The sequence below is a fragment of the Miscanthus floridulus genome, chromosome 11 (genome assembly GCF_019320115.1).
Source record: "Miscanthus floridulus cultivar M001 chromosome 11, ASM1932011v1, whole genome shotgun sequence".
Taxonomy (NCBI): domain Eukaryota; kingdom Viridiplantae; phylum Streptophyta; class Magnoliopsida; order Poales; family Poaceae; genus Miscanthus; species Miscanthus floridulus.
Genome location: NC_089590.1, coordinates 84,778,035 through 84,803,096, shown reverse-complemented (window position 1 = coordinate 84,803,096; position 25,062 = coordinate 84,778,035). Strand labels below are relative to the sequence as shown.

At 47.2% G+C, this 25,062-nt stretch overlaps 2 protein-coding genes across 2 annotated transcripts; one reads left to right on the top strand and one right to left on the bottom strand.

The window, feature by feature from the left end:
• Positions 1–17,369: 17,369 nt before the first annotated feature.
• LOC136490804 (auxin-responsive protein SAUR32-like) lies at positions 17,370–17,980 on the bottom strand. Its single transcript, XM_066486994.1, has one exon. It carries the CDS (start codon positions 17,885–17,887, stop codon positions 17,573–17,575), a length of 315 nt encoding a protein of 104 aa, XP_066343091.1. The 5' UTR covers positions 17,888–17,980; the 3' UTR covers positions 17,370–17,572.
• Positions 17,981–21,892: 3,912 nt separating this feature from the next.
• LOC136493678 (large ribosomal subunit protein uL3) lies at positions 21,893–24,462 on the top strand. Its single transcript, XM_066489779.1, has 6 exons — positions 21,893–21,992; positions 22,153–22,259; positions 22,793–22,903; positions 23,063–23,367; positions 23,461–23,870; positions 23,977–24,462. Exons 2-6 carry the CDS (start codon positions 22,175–22,177, stop codon positions 24,233–24,235), a joined length of 1,170 nt encoding a protein of 389 aa, XP_066345876.1. The 5' UTR covers positions 21,893–21,992; positions 22,153–22,174; the 3' UTR covers positions 24,236–24,462.
• Positions 24,463–25,062: the final 600 nt, after the last annotated feature.

Genomic DNA, 25,062 nt, shown 5'->3' with positions numbered 1-25,062 from the left:
ATGTTTGTAAATGGGAGATAAATTTTGGTCCCCAAAATAGATCAAGCGAAGTAAATTCGATGATCGTGCTCTCCATGCTCATAAGACCCACTTATTAATTAAGTGTTTGGTTGCTACTTGATTTCTTCATGAAACTTGTTATGAACAACTGGTCTTCTTGGTGGTGTCAGGTTGAAGATAGAAGCGTGCTTCATATCTTTATTGTTGAGCTAGATATTTATGTCCAATGGATTTGTAATACTGATCAATTAAATGTTTCAAGGCATGACATTTCCAAGTTGTGTGGCTGTAACATACAGAATTGGGACAAAATATGGTTTTTGTCATATTTGGGAAATGCATTGACTCTAAAGAATGCACGGGGCTACTACTTCTTTTTGCGTTAAATCTTACCATTAAAGTTCTATGGATGGCATTACTATATGACATCAAACTTGTAATGATTCTAAAAATTCAATGTACTTTAGATGATAGAGCATCGCTATAATGCTAATGATGATTCCTCGATAAGAGTTTATCATACACTTAGACCTGAAGTAATGTATGAATTAATCTAGAATACATTTGGTAAGTTGTGTGCTTTCGTGAAAACGCAATGTTGGGGGATATTTTGGAACAACATAATTATATTCTCAAGTGAACTTAAGATCCTAGAGATAAAGTTGTGGTCAATCATAGTTGGTATTGGGCAGAATGACTGCCTTGTGTTGTTCGTATCACACATTGAAAGCTAGCCATATAGTGCTTCGATTTGCACCCATTGAGATACACATACGTGTGACCTAGATGTATATGGTGCTTCATTTAAATAAAACTATGTATTTAAATTGATCATAAGTGGTGATGCTCTCTTATGAGGAGCATCAAATATTGCCATGAATCCATAGAACATCAAGTTTAACATTACGTCCATTGACCATGTTAGATAATGGTGACCATCAAGAGCAAGAGATCAAACTCTTTGTTGGCTATTATTCTAACAAGGTTTAAACCATAGATTTTCTGAATTTACGCTAAGTGTAAATTTAAAATTGCTATGGTGATGCTGTATTAATTAATGCAAAATAAATAAAAGACAAGATCTATCTCACTAAGTGTAAACCTCATTTATGCTAACATATTAGAGGTAGTCATCATAAAGATGTAGACCTCTAATAATATAGACATAGTCTATTGAATAGTAGATGCCAAGTGGTGTATGCAATTTGTATAAACACATTTTAAGGTAATCATCAAAAGATTGATGTAGACCTTAGTTAATCCACAAACGAATTGGGTACGCACGTTGAGGATAGTCACTAAGTTGTGGACTTAGTGTAGATCCCGCAGTAGCAACTATGGTGCTACCTTGTGTATGGCCAATAGGAATGTTGATTAATGGTAGTCATCTTGTGAAAAGATGTAGACCGTATGTTCCAATTTGTGATGTTGGGTACGCACGTTGAGGATAGTCACTAAGAACTTAGTGTAGATCCTACAACAGCAACTATGTTGCTACCTTGTGTATGGCCAACATACAATGTGAAACATTTGTGTTATATACAAATAATGAGGTAATACACTTAATAGATTTTGCATTAAAAATATAAGCACTATGAGCTTTAAATAATAAAGCTTAAAAAGGCTTAACATGAAATGAAAATTACAAATAACAAAGTAATTACAATAATAAGGTCATGATAGTAATACTACATGTTTATTGGGTTTGCCATTTTGGACAAACACTTTGAACATGTAATGATTATACTACATGTTTATTAGGTTTGTCAATTTGGACAAACGCTTTGATCAGTACTAAAAATTCTAGAAAACGTAGGATCTGGAAAGCGAATTTATAGTGGTAAATTCATCTGCAGCAGTATACGTCATGATGCAATTTTTGATGACACATGGGTCTCAAAAATACTTACAGGAGGTAAATATTATGCATCATAATGCATTTTAAATCTAAGATGTAAAATGAGCATTTACGTGGGGTAAATATAGTACACCGCAGTATGTTAAAACCTGATGGTTAAAACGTAAATCTGGGAAATATAGATTGTTACATGTTTTGCAGAAAATGCAAGGGTCTTCTTGCAAATCATGCAACCTTATCCTTCCACAACCATACGGACGGTTTCCGTGTGGTCGGTCTCGCATCAAGGCCGTTTTCGTGGTTGCGGTTGTCGCCGCTGGTTTGGTCGCCTGCCGCCGGTCACCGGCGCTAGGGGCGCGCGGGCTAGCCGCCACCCGTAGGCGCGGGGCCGCACAAGGGAGGCCGGGCGCAGGGCCAAGGCGGTCGGGCCGCCGCGGTGCAAGAAGCCGCGCGTGCGCGTGCTCGGCCGCGAGGACCACCTAGGCGCAGCAGGCTCCCGGGCACAGGGCCGCTGGCCATGGGGGCGCAGGAGGGGCATGGAATTCGCTCATCGTGCGATTTCTTAGAGAGGTAAGAATATCTCGAATTGGAAAAAACACAACAGTACATACCATTGTTGGATTGAGGCTTGCAATCCTTTCATGTTCTTTTCCAATTAGTACTTGTTCAGCGAAATCGAAGAAACTGGTCCCCATGCTTCATATTGTCTTGCTCCTCCGTCTAACATGTGATGCATATGATTCACTGTGCATCAATTTTGGAAGACAAGAAGCCTGATGAAGATCTTCTCCGCTGGAAAGAAAAACATGAGTTGTGAAAAGCAATAGACAGAAGATGAAGATCATAGCTTCCATCGCCACGAAGAACGGCATCGTCGTCAGTGAACTGCTTGTCTCCGGCGACGTTCCTGTGGCGAACTGCCTTCGGCCTTCCTCGTTCTTGAGATCGATGGCCGTACAATAGTACATTATTTCATCGTCTGTTGTCTCCGGTGAGGCATGCATGCCTCTCCGTTCTTCTAACTTGTTCATAGAGCAACAATGCTAATAACGTGTTAGAAGTGAATGTAAATGAACAAGACGTGAAAGAATTCTTGCTTTCATTGATCTCAGAAATATATTTATACAAGTGGAGGGGTGTCACGAAGGGACATGATTGTTTCCAAAAGACATGCCCTTTGAAACTAAAATTAACTATGTAATCCTATCCGCTAATCATGTGCTCGATGGATGAGATCACTCGTAAAAAGACACATGTTCGTTCGCGTATAGGTGTCATTTCACAACAGTAATTTGTCAGTGATAGAAGAGGAACTAACGGCAACGTTTGTATACCATAGTCTTGTTCCTTTTCTGTGAATGTCATTCGGTTTTAAGAAATCACAGTGCGTTCGGCCTCCTGAGAAACAAGTCCGTCCGCGCGAAAGCTGCTTTATGTAGGCCTAAATTCGCAATTCGTTTTTTTTTTTTTGGTATGGCAAAAAATCTCTCTTCCAAGGTGGAAGTGGAATCGATCCGTTCACATGAGGCTCTCGCGTTCTTAACAATAACAAGTTTGTCGTCACTGAGATTTGGCTCTGTCCGAAACATTTGGATGGGACATCCGGAGATGTCAGGTGTTGTAGCACCACTCGCCGCTGGTCGGCACGTACTATATGGCCACGTTCGCTTCCCTCGTAATCCATACTATTTAACTTATTTTTAGTTAAAATAATTTTTTAACATCAAATTAGATGAAACAATATTTCGATTTGTTTTATTAACGAAGCGAACGAAGCCATAAGCTCGTGCCAAAAAATCTGTACGTCTTTCCAAAAAGAATGCAGAGAGAAAGGGTACTAGTAGTAGTAATAATGTTCTCCAGTGATGTCATTCTCCGTGACTACGCACACATTCGAGGGTTGACAATTAGGTGAGCCAAAACCACCACATGCGTGACAGGACAAGGTGTGAACAGCTAAAATCCCGGCCATCGTGTTGTTTGTGAGTCAACGCTCGTGGCGCGACCGAGACCGACTGACCGAGCACGTCCGTCCACTCATCGTGCGTTTCTCGTAAACGTTGGCGCGCCAAATATGATCAATCATTCGTCAGGCTAGGAAGAGTATTATGGGGGCCAATGATTATCCATTTTATTACTTGCTCGGCTTATATCAATTTTAATCTAATGGTTGTTGTACCACGGCAACCAACCGGGGAAGCAGCCATCGTGTCGTCGCTGCATATATACCGACTTTTCCACTGCACGCTGCATGCTCAGAATCAACGCTGATGTAGCTGACAATACTTGTGGCCACTCTCAAGGGACCCCAATTGGATCGATCCAACCAGTAGTAATGCCCTCGTGGTTTATTTGAACGGGCCCCACGCTCACACTGCAGCAGCGTGATGCACGTTACATGCACTAATCCAGTGCCATTGTCTCACGCTCACGCTCACGTTGGAATCAGGATGGCAACGGCGCTTGCGTTGACAAACCACCGGTCGCCGCGAGCGCGCGTGCCTAACCACTACTCACAGTCACGGCGTCACCGGCGCCAGGGAGCGAGCACGCCCGCCGGCGCGTGCGCCGCGCCCGCGCGAAATTGGCAGCAGACAGAGCTAGACGACGACGTCCTGCGGCAGGGCCGTACCTACAAATTGGAGGCCCCTGTGTGAAACATAAGATAGGGCCCTAAAATCTAAGAAGCCAAGCCAATCAGGCCGGCCGGCATTGGCCACCGAGCTTACGTCCTTCTAATCCAATTAGCTAATCGGTAATCTAAGGCCTATGTTGTAATGTTGCATTTTATTTCTTCTATCCAATAATTGATCAACCATTGTTAATTAGTACTTTGGAGGCCTTTAAAGTTTGGAGGCCCTGAACAGTCGCACAGTTTGCTCCTGCTAATCTACGGGCCTGCCTGCGGTGCAAACTGCAAAGCGTGAGGCGTCGTGGCTGGCTGTGGCGGCCTGCTTGGCCCGGCGCGGGCGGGCGCTAGCTGTTTCTCTTGCCTCGGCATGCGACGCGGAAGCCAACCAAGCCAACGACGCGCGTGTGACGTCTAGAGCTGAGACTTCTCCCGTGCCACGTTAAGGCCCCGTTCGCTTGAAGTACTTCAACAGTATTTTTTAGTGAACGAATATTATTTTTCTTTCACAGTAAATTAACATAAGACCCCTGCCTGGCGACACGATCTTTTTTGGCTCGCCAGGTACGTACTGGATAATAAAATTTGGTTCGTATTGGTACATAACAGCAGCACGGTACGGAAATTGCTCATCATCCATTGGTGCTTGTCTTCTACCCTACTCCATACTATACGCCTAGTATAGCAATTGTCACCAAAGAAAACACGAAACGTGTCTTTTGTGTATATATGGGATGTGTAGCCATTTGTTAATTTTGGGAAGGAAAATGCTGGTAAACCTAGACATTTCTAGTGCATAGTAACCTCCTCTAATGAATAACCTAAAGCACACTACCGATTCTCAAGTCAATGGGCGCCCGAAGAAAACTAGTTTCACCGAAGACCGTACTTGGACTGACATGGCACAAAAGACGGCCGGACCAGCGGACCATGGGCATGCATGGTCTGAAGCGACATGAAACACGAGATGGTTGAACTAAGCGAGCATGGCGGCCCAAGTCCTAGCTCTAGCGTCGACTGTCTAGTTTTGTTGTTCCCAATTGTACGTGCGGAGCAATTTCGGACATGTCTTATGGATGCAGACGTACAGTGCTATAGTAGATCCACCAGTCCTACAGCTCGTACACTCAACAAGCGTGCAACCGCAACTCGGCCACAGGACGCCGCCAGCCCCGCCAAGCGCCAGCAACCAGGAGCGCACCCCAGTCGCTGGCACGGGCCGGCGCACGCCAAACACCGACAAGGTAGCCAGAAACTTGTGCAGATCTTGATTGGGTATCCTTTGGAATGAAATTTAGAGGTAAAGTCTTAAAAATCTACCTCCGCAGAGGCGCAGAGATAGAAATGATGCGCAAATTCACAATGGCTTGTTGGACGCACGGCACATAAACCATGGGAGTGACAGAGTTAATCAGCTTTATTTCGTTCAAAAAAAATGATTCAGCAACGATGCAGCCCGAAGGAAATCGATCACAAGCGTTTCAAACAAGCTCAAGCCAAATAAAATCACGCAACGGATCGAGGTTAATTGACCAGCTTTTGGTTGACGACGACCATGACTTAACTTATTATTATCATGCCAGTGTGTGTGTTCAGTTGATGCCGAACCTTTCTATCCTGAGAGTGAGGAGATGACGTCCGAAATTTCCGGATCGTGCATGCAGGCGATTCTGGTGGCCATTACACCCCCGACCTCGATCTAGATCCCCAACTCCGGTGATCTGGATCAGCAAACGTCGGCGACCACTCCGGTCTTGACGTCCCCGCCCCGTCCACCGACCTCCAGTCGGCGGCGGACACCGCAAATCACCGGTTAGCCGTCCCGGCGCCGTCGATCAACAATTCCCATTAGGGGCTAGCGCCGCTAGGTTTCCCTAGGTCGGGATTACTGCTGTTTGTGCGCGTCGCAATTAGCACGCGGCACAATCTTGTCCCCTGGACGATCTGTGCCATGGACGCGGTCGGAGGAGGGAAGCTAGTGAATTCGGATGAGCACGTCACTGATCTGCTGCAGAACCTAAACCTAACAGTGGAAGGAGATGTGGTGGCTTTCAGCGATGATGAGGATGATGGGGAGGTCTCGGTTGTGGAGTGGATCCTAGTTGGCAAGGTGCTCTCACCGGCGATAGTACACTCCACAACAATCTTCCGCGCAAAATGAAGCCAGCATGGGGAAACCCGCATGGCTTGAAGATCGGATCGATTGGTGAAAAGGAAGACAATCTGTTTGTGGCGGAATTCAATTTCCAACAAGACATGGAGAGGTCCCTGGGTGGATCGCCGTGGATGGTTGGCAGACATGCCTTACTTCTGCAGCACTACGACGAGCGTCTCAGGCCGTCTGAGATTAGATTTGATAGAATGGATATTTGGGTAAGGATTCTGAACCTCCCTTTAGGATGGATGAACAGACACCGTGGGGAACGGGCCATGAGTCTAATTGGCAAGGTGAGAAGATAGATGTTGATAAAGATGGCAAGGCCAGTGGATCCTTTCTCCGAGCTTGGGTTGCCGTTGAGGTGGCGAAAGCAATGAGACGGGGTGTGCTTCTGAAGACCAGGAAGGATGGAAACCCTGAATGGTTTGATATACAGTATAAGAAACTCCCGTTCTACTATCTGTCGTGTGACATTATGGGACATTCGGAACTGGAATGCGATAAACCTGTTGTTCGTAATGACTCCGAGAAATTGCCCTATGATTTGAAGTTAAGAGCACCGGAGACAAAGAAGAAGTTCCTGAGCTTCTCGGAGGCGGCTGCGGAGTCTTTTGGTAGCGGTACATCATCTGGCTCCAAGCAGTTGCGGTCTACACCAATGCCGAACGACAACTGCTCGCGAGAGTCAAAGAGAAGCTCAGGAGAAGAAGGAGAGGAGGTGCTCTTGCCTCTAAAGAAGGCTGCTCCCTAGTCCAGCAGAGGGGCAAAGATGCAGCATCGAAAACAATTCGTCCACTCTTTCAGGCCTAGAAAGGTAAGGGGCAGAAAGAGGATGGTCGGACAAAGGTGCGGAAGAGAAAGTCTAAGGGTTCAGAGCCCTCTCTCACACCGGACCTCAATTTGCCGGTCATTGATACTTCGGCTTTAGTCCCATTGGGCTTAGTCACATTGAGAGTTCAGCAGTTGGCAAAAAGTGGGGCTGGTGCTGGTGGTTCTAGTTCCGAGGAACTGGCAAAGAAGCAACGCCGTTCCTCAAACCAAACAAATGTAGGATCAGCGGCGGTTGTGGATGGCAGCCCCCCGTCGGGCACAATGAATCTGCTGAGTTTGAACTATCGGGGCTTGGGGCAGCCCGAGGCAGTCCAAGAGGTTCGTAGCCTCATCTAGTTGCATCGCTCGCTGGTGGTGTTTCTGTCAGAAACAAGATTTTTCAGCAACAATGTGGATGGTTTGAGACCAGATCTTGGCTATCCTAATGGTTTTGGAGTTGGTAGTTTTGGTCAAGGAGGAGGTTTGGCGCTCCTTTGGTCAAATGATGTCTGTGTGAAGTTGCAATCGTATGATAAACTTCACATTGATGTGGCGATGGTTGATCCTGTCTCGGATGTTCACCTGTGGCGGTTCATTGGCTTCTATGGTGAGGCGCGGCGTGAACTTAGACACCGGAGTTGGGAGCTCATGAACTTCTTGAGCACCCAAAGCGATGCCCCGTGGATTTGCGCGGGAGATTTCAAAGAGATCTTGGATGCTCAGGAACAGTTTGGCAGGGTAACTCGACCTGAGCGTCAAATGGATGGTTTCCGAGATGCTGTGGATGCTTGTGGTTTCACGGATCTTGGTTTTTTTGGGTTGCCATATACTTGGGACAACCGACAATAAGAGGATCACAATATCAAAGTTCGGCTGGACCGTGCATTTGCCAACTAGGCCTTTGTTGAAATGTTTAACGATATCAAGGTGTGGCATGTGCAGACCACCGAATCTAATCATTGCTGCTTGATCATTGAGTGCAATTGGAGCAGGAGGAGAGGGAGAGGGAGGTGGAATTTTAGATATGAAAATATGTGGCACCGTGATCCCTCATATCTGCGAATGGTGAGGACTCGTGGGGTGACATGGGAGCTATTTAGAACCTGGGCCATCTGTAGTCGAGGTTGGGACAGATGCAGACCTCCATGAGTAAATGGGAGATTTCTATTTTTGGCTCGGTGAGAAAGGAGCTAGGGCATCTACGACGTGAGCTAGAGGATGTGCGACGACAGTCTTTGTTCACCAGGCCTTCCCAGCATGAGAAACGGATTATGGCTAGAATCTCTGAGCTACTGGCTAGGGAGGAAACCATGGAGAAACAGCGATCGTGGATTACTTGGCTCAAGGAGGGAGACCGAAACACAAAGATATTCCAAGCAAAAGCTAGAGAACAAGCCAAGACTAACCAGATTGCTGAACTACGGTCAGCAGAAGGTGTTCTGATCACTGAACAAAGGGATCTGGAGCATATGGTGGTTGAATTCTACATGGACTTGTTCATGGTACAGGAGGAGTCCTTCCCAGAAGAGATTCTGGTCCATGTACCGCAGTGAGTCACAGATGAGATGAACGCTTCTCTGACACCCCTTTTACTGCTAAGGAAGTTGAATGTGCCCTATTCATGATGGGGGCAAACAAAGCCCCAGGGCTTGATGGTTTCACAGCAGGCTTCTACCAAGCACATTGGGGTTTTGTTGGCCAAGATGTCATAAGTGCAGTGCTTGACTTTCTACATGGCGGGCATCTGCCCGAAGGTATAAACCAAACAACAATTATGCTCATCCTAAAGATTAAAAATCCACAGGGTCTAAAGAATTTTAGACCTATATCTTTATGCAACGTCATTTATAAGATTTGTTCTAAAGTTCTTGCTAAAAGACTCCGAGTCTTTCTGGATGAGATCATATCTGTAGAACAAAGCGCATTTGTCCCGAGATGGCTGATTCCGGACAATGTGCTCGTTGCTTATGAGTGCACGCATTACCTAAAGAGGAAGAAGGGTAAAACTGGGGTGTGTGCTATCAAGTTGGACATGGCAAAAGCATATGACCAGGTGGAATGGAATTATTTGCATGGTATTATGACTCGGTTGGGCTTTGCGGAAAGGTTCGTCGATACAATGATGAGATGTGTCTCTTCGGTGGAATTTTTAGTTTGGGTGAATGGCAACTTATCAAGGCCGTTCAAACCGACTAGGGGAATACGCCAAGGTGACCCAATCTCCCCTTATTTGGTTTTGCTTTGCTCGGAAGGACTCTCTTGTCTACTCAATGTTGTTGGTCCATTGCATCTTTCAAGAGGGGTTCAAGTGGGTGTCCATGCACCATGGATCTCACACCTCCTGTTCGTGGACGACTGTATTGTTTTCTCCAAAGCCTCTCGTAGAGGAGCTGAGCGCCTACAAGGAATACTAAACAACTACAACAGAGGTTCGGGTCAGTTAGTAAACAAGGAGAAGTCGGCGGTGTTCTTCAGCTCTAATTGTGATGATGATATCAAGCAAGAGGTGAGATCAGTATTACAAATTGAGAAGGAGGCATTGGCAGAGAAATATTTGGGCCTTCCAACTGCTTTAGGATTCCAACCGCTTTAGGGCAGTCTTCAAAGGAAGCATTCGAGTACATACCAACAAAGCTCCGAGGGCTAGTTGGGGGCTTGGACTGGACGGGAAGCTAGTTGTGCCAGTAGGGAAGTCCTACTCAAATCAGTTGCACAGGCGATTCCTACTTATCCAATGAGTTGTTTTCTGGTACCGAAAGACACCTGTCGGAGAATGAGAATGGTGATTTCGAATTACTGGTGGGGCAGCTCAGCGGATAATAGACACGTACATTGGCAGCGTTGGGAGCTATTGACTAAACTGAAGGTGCAGGGAGGGATCGGATTTTGTGACTTGAGGCTCTTCAACCTGGTAATGTTGGGAAAACAAAGATGGACATTAATTGAGAATCTAGATTCTTTGTGTGTTAGGGTGCTCAAAGGAAGATATTATCTATTAGCCTACAGATCATCGGTTCAGGTGAATCGACCACTCACCAGTCTTGTCGATTATGGCCGAGCACGATAGACGTTGTCCAACCACACACTATGCTCCAAGGTAGAAGAAGAGAGGGAGAACAGAGCATGCACACACATCAGAGACACCAGTGTTGGTCGGAGCCCTGTATAGGAGATAGCAAATCTAAACTCTCTTTATTGAGTTACAGTGACAAACTATTTATACAACTCTATCCATCTAGTCCTAGTACAGCTGTCATGTTGCTACAGTGACTAGATAACACAGCAGGACTAACTTCTGTGCATATCCCTGTTGTGGCTATAGTGAGGCAGGTGAGTCGTTCGGTGCCTGCCTTCTACAACGGCTATAGTACCACAGCAGAAAGCCTTTTTGGCACCGCCTTCCCTTGCTGTGTGTTCACACAAGGAAGTAATAGATTATCTAACAATTCTTCCCCTAATCCTACTGCTATCCCTTGTACCCCCTCCATGCCGATCATCTCCTTTAGCTCCATGAGTCGAAGACGTCCGAGCGGCTTGGTAAGGACGTCCACGAGTTGCCGACCAGTTTCGATGAACTCGATGATGATCTACCCTCCATCGACATAGTCCCTGAGGAAGTGGAACTTCACGTCGATGTGCTTGCTCTGGTCATGGAGAACTGGATTCTTCGCAAGGGCGATGGCAGGATGGTTGTCCACCATCAGTGTGGTGGGTGAGCTTCCACACCGGTTAGCTCACCCAGCAGCTGGCGTAGCCACACAACTTGGCACGCCGCTGTGGCCATCGCTATATACTCTGCCTCGCACATAGACACCACCACCACCTTCTGTTTCAACGACAGCCATGAAATTAGAGCTGGCCCAAGGAAGACGAGTACACCAGAGGTGCTCCATCATCCGTCGATGTCCCCCGCCATGTCTACATCGCTGAACACAGTGAGCTGCAGCCTACTCCCGCCGGTCTTGGGGAAGATGATTCCCTGATCCACCGTCCCCTTGATGTAGTGCAGTAGCTGCTTCACCGTGGCCCAGTGATCCTCTCTGGGATCCTACATGAAGCGACTGACATAGCCCACAGCGAACACAGTGTCCGGCCTCGTATGGACTAGATAGCGCAGACCGCTGATGATGCTTCGATAGAGTGTTGCATCTACCTTCGCCGTGGTGCTGGCCTTCATCAGCTTCAGCCACTCTTCCATCGGAGTCACGCATGGCTTGCACTCAGCCATGCTGCTTTGCTCCAACAACTTGGAGGCATACGCGCTCTGACCGAGCGTGAGTTCCTCCTTCCCCTGTCTCACCTCGATGCCGAGGTAGTAGGAGAGTGTGCCGTGATCGCTCATTCGAAAACGAGCCGCCATTTCGCGCTTGAAGCTGTTGATGTCATCTACACGTGCACTGATGACGATCAAGTCATCCACATACACGCCGACGATGAGCTCCTCCTTCCCCCGTCGCCGCGTGTAGAGCGCGTGCTCGATTGCACACCGCTAGAATTCAAGCTCGCCCAGTGTGGTGTCAAACTTGGCGTTCCATGCTTGTGGGCCCTGCCGTAGCCCATAGAGCACCTTGCGCAGTCGGAGCACCTTGTGCTCCGCTCCCTTGATGGCGAAACCTGGAGGTTGCCTGACGAAGACCGTCTCCACCAGCTCGGCATTGAGGAAAGCCAATTTAACGTCCAAGGGATGGACACGCTAGTCCTTTGCTGCTACCAAAGCTAGTAGCAAACGGACAGACTCCATGCACGCTACTTGCGCAAAGACTTCCTCGAAGCCGATGCCCTCGCGCTGAACAAAGCCTCGGGCGATGAGGCACGCCTTGTGCTTGATGATGGCACCGAGCTCGTCCTGCTTGACCTTGTATACCCACTTCAGGCTGATCGAACGACATCCTAGAAGTGGATCGACGAGCTCCCATGTCTTGTTTTCCTCGATCGCCTTCATCTCCTCCAGCATCACCCATCGCCAGTCTCCATCGTGCTCCGCCAGCGCGAACATGGGTGGTTCCTCTACACTGACGAGTAGCAGCTCTGGGTCATTGAGCAGCCTACCCGCTAGGCCTAAGGGTCATGTGCCATCGACGATGTCATCCAGCCTGCGGAACCGCACCTCCTCACCTTCGTGGAAGGCATCCACGAAATCAGTGATGTCACTTGGAGGTGAGGCAAACTCGATCAACGTCGATTGAGTTCCCTATTCCGCTGGAGTGCTCGGCACAGCACCCGAAGTGCTCGGCACCCCGGTTATAGTGCTCGGCACTACTCCTGGATAGCTCATCATAACTCCTGTAGTGCTTGGCCCCATTGTAGAATTGCTGAGCCTCAGTCTTGGAGTGGTCGGCACCACTGCAAGATGTCTTGGCTCTGCTACGGGAGTGCTCTGCACCCATTCTGGAGTGGTCGACACCACTGTAGAACCTCCCGGCACCACTTCTGGCGTGCTCGGCATCTCTCTAGGAGTGCTCGGCACACCTCCCTGAGTGCTCGGCATCCCTCCCGAAGTGCTCGACACCGCCCTAGGAGTGCTCGGCTTTGTTACTGGAGTGCTCAGCACCCCTCCCGGAGTGCTCAGCACCTCTTTTCCAGTGTCTCCACCACCATGGATGACCAAGTGCTCGACAACAAAGGTGCTGGTGAAGCCGCCAGCTTTCCCCGTGCTCGGACTGTTCTAGTCCCAAACTGCCTTCTCGTTGAACACGACATCGCGTGAGACAAGTACCTTGTCTCCGCATGGGTCATAGAGCCGGTACGCTTTGGTACCCTCCGCATAGCCCAAGAACACCATCGGTGTGCTCCTGTCCTCCAGCTTGGTGAGGATCGGCTTCTTCTTCCTAACATGGCCGATGCAGCCAAATGTTCGGAGGAAGGACATGCTCGGCTTGCATCCACACCAAGCCTCGAACGGGATCTTGCCCTTTTAGGGCCTTGGTGGGAGCATGGTTGAGGATAAACACCGCTGTGGTCACCGCCTCACCCTAGAACCTTATCGGCATGCCTTTGGCCTTCATCATCGATCAAGCCATGCCGACCACCGTCTGGTTCCGTAGCTCCACCACGCCATTCTATTGTGGCGAGTACAGCACAGTGTGGTGTCATACCACACCCTGATCTGCGCAGTACGCAATGAACTTCACCGAAGTGAATTCGCCACCGCGATCAGTCCTCAGCACGCGGAGCTTCTTGCCACTCTCGGCCTCCACGCGCATCTTGAACTTCTTGATCGTCGCCGCCGCTTCGTCCTTGCTCGTCAAGAGTTGCAGCCAAGTGTAGCGACTGCAATCATCCACAAGCAGGAGGAAGTACGGCCGACTACCGTTTGTAGGTGGCATGATCAGCTCGCAGAGGTCGTCGTGGATGAGCTCGAGAGCGTCCTCCGCATGATACTTGGCCGCCTTTGGGAACGACAGCCTCCTCTGCTTCTCGGCTGGTAGTTGTCACATAGCTCGCCTCCGTGCTGGATGTGGGGTAGCCCTCAGACCATCTTCTCCAGCTGACCAAGCGCGTCGAAGCTGAGATGTCCGAACCAGGCATGCCACAGCCACGGTTCCTCCGTGTGCCTTACCGCCAGGCACACCAGCTGCTCTACCTTCAGGTCGAGCAGGTATAACCGGTTCAGAGACCTCTTCACCTTGGCAAGAAGTTGCTGCTCCCGCTCCCCGATCCTGAAGACTCCATCCTTGATCAGTACCTCGCTATCGTGCTCATTCAGCTAACCAATGCTGATGATGCTTGAATGTAGCTGTGTGATGTAATATATATCCGTTAGCGTGCGGTGATCCCCGTTCTGGCATCTGAAGATGATGATGTCATGCCCTTGGATTACCACCCTTGAGCCATCACCAAACTTCACCGTACCGGTAACGTCATCGTCGAGCTCGGAGAAGGCTGCCTTGGAGCCCGTCATGTGGTTGCTGGCATCAGAGTCCAGATACCACCGCTGCTCCTGGTCGGCGCCCACACATTCGAGGTGGACTTGGGCACGCGGTTCATTGAGGTTGACAACCTTCAGGGCCTTCCCAGGTTCTTTCACCATCGTCACCTCTTCCTTCTCCTCGGCCTCGACGTCGTGCAGTGCACAGAATGTCGCTATCAGGATAGTGGCCTCATCATCATCATCAGCTTGCGCCAGATGAGCCTCAGCCTTCTTTTCCTGCTTGCGATTTGGGCACTCCCGTGCCCAATGGCCCGTCTTCCCACAGCGCCAGCAGGCGTTGGGGTCAACCTGCTTCTTCCTCTCCGAAGAAGCCTTGCCGCTACGCTTGCCATTGCCGCCGCGGCTAGAGGAGGCTACCCTAGAGTTCCTCTGAGCAACCCACTCCTCCTCTATCAGCAGCAGTTTGCCGCTGTCCTTCGGTGCTGTCGCCTGCTCCAGGTGCTTGTCCACCGCCCACAGACGGCCTGTCATATCCTCAATGGTGAGGGTGGACAAGCCTAGCATCGTCTATATGGAGAGAGCGATCTGGATGTACTTGGAGACCGCCTCCTCTTCATCGATGGTGACGCCGTGGCTCTTTAGCTTGTTGATGAGCGTCTACAGGCGGACGGAGAAATCCTTCTCCGTTTCACCATTTTGAACTTGAGGTTGGCGTACTCCTGCTTCAGAAGCTGGGTCGTCGCCTTCTTTGCGTGGTCGGAACCAACGCGCATCGCAGCAATAGCCTCCCATGCCTCCTTAGCAGAGCTCTTCGCCCCCAGCGGCTCCCTGTACTCCACCGGTACAGCAGCGAGGATAGCCTCCAACGCTGACATGTCATCTTCATTTTTAGTGCTTTTGTCAACAGCATTCCAGAGTCGTCGGGCTCTAAACTTGACCTTCATGGTCACCGACCACTCTCTATAGTTGGTGCGAGTCAGCGTCGGCCAACTGGTGCCGATGATCTCCCGCACCGTGTGAACAACAACCTCCTGTCGTGGTTGGGCAGCCACAACAGTGCCACTGCTGTCGCCCATCTCCGAATCGTCCGTCATCGCCAGCGGTTAGTCCGGCGACGGCGCTTGTATGGCTCTGATACCACTTGTTAGCCCACAGAATCACCAGCTCAGTTAAGTCGACCACTCACCAGTCTTGCCGACCATGATAGACGTTGTCCGACCACACACTATGCTCCGAGGTAGAAGAAGAGAGGAAGAACAGAGCATACACACACAGCAGAGACATCAGCGTTGGTCGGAGCCCTATATAGAAGATGGCAAATCTGAACTCTCTTAACTGAGTTACAGTGGCAAACTATTTATACAACTATATCCATCTAGTCCTAGTACAGCTGTCATGCTGCTATAGTGACTAGATAACACAACATGACTGACTTCTGTGTCTGTCCCTGCTGTGGCTACAGTGAGGCAGGTGAGCCGTTCGGCGCCTGCCTTCGACAACGCTACAATACCACAATAGGGAACCTTTTCGGCGCCGCCTCCCTTTGCTATGCGTTCACACGAGGAAGCAGTAGATTATCATGATTCTGACTTCCTCACATCAACTAGGAAAAGAAATGCTAGTCATACCTGGCGTGCCATTTTGGCAGGGAGAGCTTGGAGAAAGGATTGATAAGGAGAATTGGCGATGGCAGTTCGACGAATATATGGTCGGCCTATCACTGTGCTAGTCAATCCACAGATCACAAATGTATCCGAACTGCTGGCGCCGAGTGGGAGCTGGAATGTGGACCTGATTAAGAAAGTATTCTTCAATGTAGATGCTCAAGCCATTCTGTGTACGCCGATTCGAGGGCAAGGTAATGATGCCTGGGCTTGTTGGGAACTGGAACGCCATGGCTTATACACAGTTCGGTCAGCGTATCGCAAGCTCTATGATGATAATAACCAGCCAGTGAATGACGGGGTTGCGTCCACCTCTGATGAGAAAACTTGGAAGCGGATTTAATTTGGGTTTTGTGTGTTCCACCAAAAGCGCGAGTTTTCTGGTGGCGGGTTGTCAATGGTTTCCTTCCAACAAAAGCAGTTTTGCACAAAAGACACGTTGAACCACTTGGATGAATCAATCAAGCATGTGTTGATGGACTGCACTGTTGCCAAGAGATTTTGGCTTGAAACCAAGAAGGTCACGGGGGTTAAATTACCAAAGTTGCATCCTCTCACTTGGGCACATGATCTTGTTGATAAGTCTCTTTGTCCCCCGAAGGATGCGGCTGTTATTTAATGTGGCATGTGGTCACTTTGGATGACCAGGAATAAGCAGCGGCATGGGGAGGCAGTTTGGCCGATGCGCGTGATGGTGCAATGGGTGATAGACCTAGCATTTGATCTCTGGCAGATTGCTCATCCCCCAAAAGACCTCCATGCAGCAACACGAGGGAAACATCAATGGAGGAGACCAGAACCTGGCCGGGTGGATCAAATGCAACGTGGATGCACCCTTCTACGACAGAGATCGAACATGTGCGTCAGGAGTCGTTCTACGTGATCATGATGGCAGAACCTGTGGGGGGACGGCCAAATGGTATGAACATTCCTTGAATGCCTTAACCTCGGAAGCGAGCTGAGGGCGTGCCTGGACGGCTTGCTGTATGCGCAAGGAAGGGGCCGGAGTTCGCAGGCTAATTCTGGAAACAGATTGCCAGGTCTCGGTGAACCTATGGGAAAACCGCTCAACACAAAGATCAGAGGTAGATCCTCTTCTGTACCCGTTGGAGGATCTCAGCCTGAGCTTTGATGATTTCATTTTATGTATTGCTAGTAGATCCTGTAATAGGCTAGCTCATGAGTGTGGTAAGTTGGTTTCTCGTGATAACCCGGTGGTTGAGTGGCATATAACTCCACCGGGATTACGAGTTATCGCTGATGCTGATTGTAATACCGCTCATGGCTAATATAAAGCTCCGGTTATGCTAAAAAAAACTTATTATTATCATTGGTATAAACTACTCCCAACTCGAGCAGCACTTGCATCTTTTCAAAACCAAAACTGGACCTCTTCTCAAAATTCAACAACTGCAAACTCAGCATGTATACATCCTGTTCTACGCTATGTTAAGCATGAGGGACTGAACATGCTATGAAGTATGAACAACTCCATGCATGCACCTTTGTACACATGTATGTACACGATCGATCGACTCACCACCAGCACCACCAGGCGCGCGCTCGATCGTTTTCTAGCTCCCTACCGTCTGCACCGGTGCCCTCCGGCGGCGACGGCCCGGCGGAACTCGTCGGCGGCGCAGGGGATCCGGAGCACGCCCTTCTGGTCGAAGCCGAACTCCCGCTGCGCTGCCTCCAGCAGCGCCCGCACGCAGGGCCGCGCCAGCGCGCGCACGTCCACGACCACCCGCTCCGGCTCCTCGCCCCCGCCCACCAGCACCGCCACGCACCCCGCCGCGCAGCCGCCGCCCGCGGCGGCCGGGATCAGCCGCTCCCGCATCTCGTCCCTGCCACTGCAGCTGCCGCCTCGCCCAGAGGTCTTCCGCTTCCAGATCATGCCGCAGGGGCGACGCACAACGGAGACCGATGAGAGGAGCGCCGCGCTGGGATCTTTTGACGGGTAGGGGTAGGGCAAGCAGCTGAAAGTGTCAATCGACGACAGTGTGCGTGATTGCTTCGCTTCAAGAGTTGGGCCTATATATATACACACACACAGCGGAGCGGAGGGCGAGCGGTCAACGTGCGATGCGAGGCGGTAGGGGAATGCATGTCAGATGATTGGGACATCACGATCGATCGTGTTCGTGTCGTGCCATCTTACCCGCGTTTCGTTGACGGAGAAAACGCGCGTCTTTGAACGAACGAACGGCCCTAGCCAGTTGCACTGCAACGGACCCAGTTTTTATACGGTTTACCCTGTTTCCGTGCGAGTGCGGCGGGGCTACGCTACGCATGTGGAGGATCATCAAAAGCGATTGGAAAGGGGGATATATACTTTCACAATCCAGACAGACCCGGCGGGTGTGCGGATCGATTTTAAAAAATTTCCAAACACCTAGCTTCATATTACAAATTAAATTAGCCGCCGCTTACGACCTGGTCCAGTCCAGATTCATCCCGGCCTTCGGCCTATCAGCAGAACATACGTGGCAACGCAATTTGATTGTTGCCTCGCCCCACAGTACACACTAGCATTTTATTTGCAAAGGATCCAAGTTGCGAACGTGCATCATTTTGGGTTCATCACTCATCAGTCGTCAGACGAGATGGCGTGTGGCGAAATATTAGTATCCCAAATTCTTACTGGATCGGGAAGCCAAATTATGTAAAGAAGAAATAGCCCATGAAAATATAGATGATTTGATAGCTTAAACTCTAAGTAAATTAAAGGAAAATAGTGCCCATGAAATTATAGATGATTTAATAGCTTAAACTCTAAGTAAATTAAAGGAAAATAGTTCTTTTAAATTTTCTCATTGATTAATTAAGAAACAAAATAGATAATCCATCACAAATGTAAGAATTAAATAGATACATTTTGAGTACAAGTAATGGAAAAAATGTTCTTGATTTCTACTCCATCCGTTCCAAATTACAAGTCGCTTTGACGTTTTTGGTTTATCTATTTTGCTATGTATCTAGACATAGTCCCTGTTTGTTTCGTTGGAATTTGGCTTATGCTGATTTGTTGTGAGAGAAAAACACTGTTCGTTCGTTGAAAAGTACTGTTAAAGTAGAACCGCAAGAACATGGCCTTATATCTGGATGCATAGCAAAATGAATGTACAAGAAAGTCAAAGTGAGTGTACTTGATTCGAAGAAGGTATGTACCTAAAGTAACGTGAGAGTTAAATATAACTGATTAATACCTAAAATTTAGGATAAAAAAGAGGAAATTGTATTCCGATTTCCACATGAAATAAAACAAATCCATGTAAGAATCTAGAAAGCTACAATTCATAATCATAAGAACTGAAATAAGGTTTAAAAATGAAAAGGTACACATAAATAATTATTGAAAATTTAATTCAAAGTAATAACTAACAAATTTAATACCATGTTAACGAATGAGTTTGTGACATGGATTCTAGTTGTAACAGTGAAGATGAAACAAAATTGTATACGAGTACAGATACAGCTCATGGTTAGTCAAGTGTATACTGAACAATCAATCTCCGTAGACTCCTATTTGGAAATCAATTTTCCATCTAAAACGTTAAACGTTTGTGCATTCAAGGGAAAAGAAAATTACTGTTAGCAAAGAGGGGAGGAGATAAAATGAACATTAAAAATTTTAAATACATTGTTTAAATAAAATGTTTCACGTCATAATGTTGAGTTCAATAGACTCCATAATATGTTGTTGTTTTAAAAACTGCACACTATAACTAGCTATCAGCAAGAACAATTACAGAATAATGAATCATGCTATTATGTTTGGAGCATATATTGTATATATTCCTGGTTTATGACTTGTACAACTGAAGTGTACCTGCAAAGTTTAAATAAACATATACTCACATATAATTCCTATGAGATAAACTATATGCATTTTTCCATAAAAAAACTGTGTGCATCCTTTTTGTGGGCAAGGGTAGTTCCGACGACTAGCAGCCTGTTCGGCTGGGATTATACAGTCGTAAACAATCGTAAATTTCCAGCCGGAACAATATTTTTCTCTTACACCAAACCAGCCAGCAGTACTTCTTCATGATCCAGCAACAAACAAGCCCAGCCAAACAAACATGCCGTAGATCAGAAAGGCCTACCAATGGGCCCAGATTTCTTGCCTACAAATCTTAAGGGCTGGGTCAAAAAAGAGTGAGACTGAATTTACATATGGTTCTTTTTCAGCTAAAACTAATTAAGGGCTGGTTTGGATTGTAAAACAGATCATGGATGGCCCATTACCACCCCGCCCATTCCTAACTAATGATTTGTCGTGCATGATGAAACTGTAGAAAACTCCGTTTGATTTAGGGCATGTTTGGTATAATTCTACTCATCATTCTTAGATCTAGCTTCTTGATTTTCTGATGGAGTAAGGTGAATAGCTTCTTGATTTGGTATAATTCTACTCATCATTCTTAGTTGTGATGGAGGAACAGAGAAACTTTCTTTTTAGCTTCCAGTATAAATGAAGAAACAATTTCTCATTACTGCCATAATCTATGTAAATTTTTATTGTTTAGTTAAACAAGAGTTATTTTTTAGAGACAATGTGCTACGAGAAGCACGGCCTGTTCAAGCTTTCACGGCGACCCTTCGAAAATTCGAGAGCCGCCATTGATTCAATGTTGGCTAGTTTGAGGCTGCCTTATTCAATGATTGAATCCAAAATCTTTTTTTTTATTTAAAGACAACACGTATGTCTGAACATATCCACCTTGAGAAAAAGGTGTCAAGCAAGATCTTTCATCACGAAAGCATGGAAGATGTACTTGGACCGTGCGAACATGCATAGAGAAAATCCTTTTCATCTCGTTTTGGAGTTGAGCTGTTTTTACGACCAATGGTAAGCAAAGACCTCTAGAAAACAAGGCACAGTGTGTTATCACTTAAAAAATGCAGAAAAAATGTATATAAAAACTCTGAAATGGGCAGCCAATCTCGAGTAAATAGCTGGCTAGTTGACAGCACTGCACACTTACTGTGCTGCATGTAGCGGCCAGTTGACACATTTGTGAGTGTCCAAGCGTGGATCTCCTTATCGGCCCTTTGAAATCCCTCGCAAGTGCAGGCCGGGATAATTGACTCAAACACGCGCGGGAGATTAGCGTGTGGACCGTGAACTGAAAGGATGGACCCTTGTCACTTTGTCAGCAATGGAGGCAGACAGGCACGATGCTTTTCCAACTGGATGATGACTTGTTAAATGAGTGAAAACAACCACTCCCTCCGATTCAAACAAGAATGCAACGCTCTTTTAATTTTAACTAAATTTATAAAAATGTTTTCAATATTGATTGATATATCAAATAAGTATCATTATTAGATTTATCATCAAATATATTTTATAGTATATCTATTTGGAATCATAAATATTGATACTAATTATCATAAACTTAGCAAACTTAACTTGTTTGATTTAGGCCAGACTAGAATTACAACATTCTTTTTTTTATGGAATCTATTATAAGTCGGTTTATGCTGTTTTGCTGTGAGAGAAAAACAATGTACCATGACTGATAAGCCGCGCTGATAAGTTCAAGCGAACAGTTGAACAATTCATCACAACAGATAGTCTCGAGAAAGGTGCTTTGTTGCAATTTCTTATCAGAATATAGGTTTTGCCAAAGTCATCTGCCACTTACCCACTTCTTCACCCAAAATCTATAGTGCTTTTTTTTCTTGTCACGTTTCATTTCTGGTTTGGGGACTATATAAAAACATAAATTTACCTTTAGCAAAGAAAGACATTGGGCTCGAGCCCAGCCCAAACTGATGGGATCGGTTGACACCAACAGAGGCAACCTGGCCCAGTAGCCCTTTCGCTTGCGCGGGGCGTCTTGTTCCCGCAGGCCGCAGCCCTAGGCCCAGGGGCATTTTAGTCCGAGTGAGCCAAAAAACTCCCACTCGCAGCCACCTATAAATCCACTCCCTAGGGTTTACCCGCTCCGCCTCCGCCCAGCCAGCGACGCCGCCGCCCGCGCTCCCCTCAGGTAACCAAGCAACGCCCCTTCACTTCGTCTCGATTTCGCGTTGTTCGTCTGCCATTTCATTGCCCGAATCCGTGCAACCCGCTTAGGCCTTCTTCAGATTCTGGAAATTGCCGTGCCCTGATCGTGGATCTATTTGTTTTATCGGTGTTGATTCCTGCAGGTAAGGAAGGAGGCCGGCGAGGATGTCGCACCGTAAATTCGAGCACCCGAGGCACGGGTCCCTTGGCTTCCTACCCAGGAAGCGATCTTCCCGCCACCGCGGAAAGGGTACGTGTTGCAGCACCGATTCATTTGACTAGTTACCTTTTGCCCATCGCTTGCCGCTGCTGATCTGCCTAGTTAGCAACGGGCTGCGCGTTCACTGGTTGTGCAGTTTCTGTAATAGCTGCTAGAGTGGTCTTAGTAGCCCAACTCGTGCGTTTGCTGTGTGCTAGCACTCTCTGGATTGTAAATGATTGGTAGTTTTCGGACATTTCTTGTGCAATACACTGGCTGACGTACAGTTTTGTAAGTGCATGATTGATCTTGCTGATTTACATTGTCTGGTACTGTGGTTGTTTGTGTGCTCCAAACATTAAAATCGGGGGTTGAAGTTTTGTCAAGTTTGCATCCCAATGTTGAAACACTAAATTATGAAGCTGTTCATAAGTTATTGTCACAAGTGGTACCAATTTTAAGTATACACACACATATATTTCCAGTTTAGTGGAGTACTCTGCATTTGTGCAACTCAGTGAATGGGCACACTAACCCATCGTATATGTATCTGATGTGCTTATTTCCGTTTTTTTTTTCTGCAGTGAAGTCCTTCCCGAGGGATGACCCAAAGAAGCCCTGCCACCTCACTGCCTTCGTTGGCTACAAGGCTGGAATGACACACATTGTGCGTGAGGTCGAGAAGCCTGGCTCCAGTAAGTTCAATCATTGTCATAGGGTGCAATGTGTACAGCATGTTCTCTATTGAGGAGACAATTACTGTTGCTTTTGTGGCTAATATAAATAGGCAACAACAAGATTAAGGAGTGCTATGGGTTGTGCATGAGAGTAATAACACTGTCGGTCTTGTGCAGAGCTCCACAAGAAGGAAACTTGTGAGGCTGTGACTATCATTGAGACCCCTCCCCTTGTCATTGTTGGACTTGTGGCATATGTGAAGACCCCCCGTGGCCTGCGGACCCTCAATTCTGTCTGGGCCCAGCACCTTAGCGAAGAAGTGAGGAGAAGATTCTACAAGAACTGGTGCAAGAGCAAGAAGAAGGCCTTCACCAAGTATGCCCTCAAATATGACAGCGACGCAGGCAAGAAAGAAATCCAGTTGCAGCTTGAGAAGATGAAGAAGTATGCTTCAGTTATCCGTGTTATCGCCCACACTCAGGTTTGAATCTACTTGTCATTGTAGCGCAGTCTTTTATTTTCAATTGTGCTCTGCTCACACTTCCAATGCTTTTTTTTTTCTTTCTGATTTCAGATTAAAAAGATGAAGGGTTTGAAGCAGAAGAAGGCTCACCTTATGGAGATCCAGGTGAACGGTGGCACTATAGCAGACAAGGTGGACTATGGTTACAAATTCTTTGAGAAGGAAGTCCCTGTTGATGCTGTGTTCCAGAAGGATGAGATGATTGACATCATTGGAGTCACCAAGGGTAAGGGGTATGAGGGTGTGGTCACTCGTTGGGGCGTTACCCGGCTTCCCCGTAAGACCCACAGGGGTCTCCGCAAGGTAGCCTGTATCGGTGCCTGGCATCCTGCTAGGGTGTCGTACACAGTTGCCCGTGCTGGTCAGAATGGATACCATCACCGTACTGAGATGAACAAGAAGGTTTACAAGATCGGCAAGGCTGGACAGGAAAGCCATGATGCCTCAACTGAGTTTGACAGGTATTCTTTTTTTGTTGATTCACTGCAGCTACATGATTCTCAAACTTGAATGTGTTCTTTCAGTTACAAGTATCTGTGCTGATTACTAAATGCTGATTGTTTACAGGACTGAGAAGGACATCACTCCCATGGGTGGATTCCCCCACTATGGTATCGTCAAAGGCGACTACCTGATGATCAAGGGTTGCTGCGTCGGTCCCAAGAAGAGGGTGGTGACTCTCCGCCAATCTCTGCTGAAGCAGACCTCTCGGCTGGCGCTGGAGGATATCAAGCTCAAGTTCATCGACACCTCGTCCAAGTTTGGGCATGGGCGCTTCCAGACCACAGACGAGAAGCAGAGGTTCTACGGCAAGCTCAAGGCCTGAGCTGCTGCTGGTGTCAACTGTCGAGGGAAATGGAATTGTATTACCAGATGGTATTTTGTTTTTCTTCAGCTTTGTTGGAGATATCAGAGGAACATGTTTGTTTTTCTAGTCTGAGCTGCTTCCATTGCGGACGATTAATGTTATTATTACAAATTCTGAACCCGAGAACCTTTGGGATGGTAGTCATGCGTGACAGTTTTAATATATTCTGCTCAGCTTGCAAGCTACGTGGCGTCATTTGTGGCTTGCATTATGCATTTTGTACATAATTCTGTCGCTTCTTTTTTACTGCAATCGTTGTCACCACCTATATCTGTAGCAAATTAACGCTGTAATTGTTCTGAATTTTCAAAATAAATATCCTGGCGACTAAAGTGAAAGTACCATTTCTATCTTCACCTAATCAATGCTGTAATTGTTCTGAACTTTCAAAATAAATATCTTGGCGACTAAAGGGAAAGTGCGTTCTTTTGAGGAAGTGAAAAACTGTTAGATTATGCCATGAAAAGTACTTCAAATATGGTTTATACTTCGAATAATTTGCAGCACATTTGTAATTTGCTAAAATCAACGGTGACAATCCTCTCGTATTTGAAACCGAAGCTTGCCGTAAGTAGTTCAGATTAGAACCAAAATTCTGTTCCCAAATCTCAGTTCCAAACAGTTTTGCAACCTTTTAAGTGAATGCTCTTGCTAATTCCTAAACTAGTACTAGTACTTTGCAAATCCTCAATCAGATAGTGACAGTGCCCGTGCAAGAATATTAAACAACCTGGGCATCTGCAACGACATGTCTCCTCCATTTGTTATCCCTGTTTGTTCTTACG

Excerpts from the sequence above, each read along its gene's own strand:
- LOC136490804 (XM_066486994.1), bottom strand. The coding sequence starts at position 17,887 with ATGATCTGGAAGCGGAAGACCTCTGGGCGAGGCGGCAGCTGCAGTGGC.
- LOC136493678 (XM_066489779.1), top strand. The coding sequence starts at position 22,175 with ATGTCGCACCGTAAATTCGAGCACCCGAGGCACGGGTCCCTTGGCTTC. Across the intron at positions 22,904-23,062 it reads GGTCGAGAAGCCTGGCTCCA|AGCTCCACAAGAAGGAAACT; the intron begins GTAAGTTCAATC and ends GGTCTTGTGCAG. Across the intron at positions 23,368-23,460 it reads GTGTTATCGCCCACACTCAG|ATTAAAAAGATGAAGGGTTT; the intron begins GTTTGAATCTAC and ends TTCTGATTTCAG.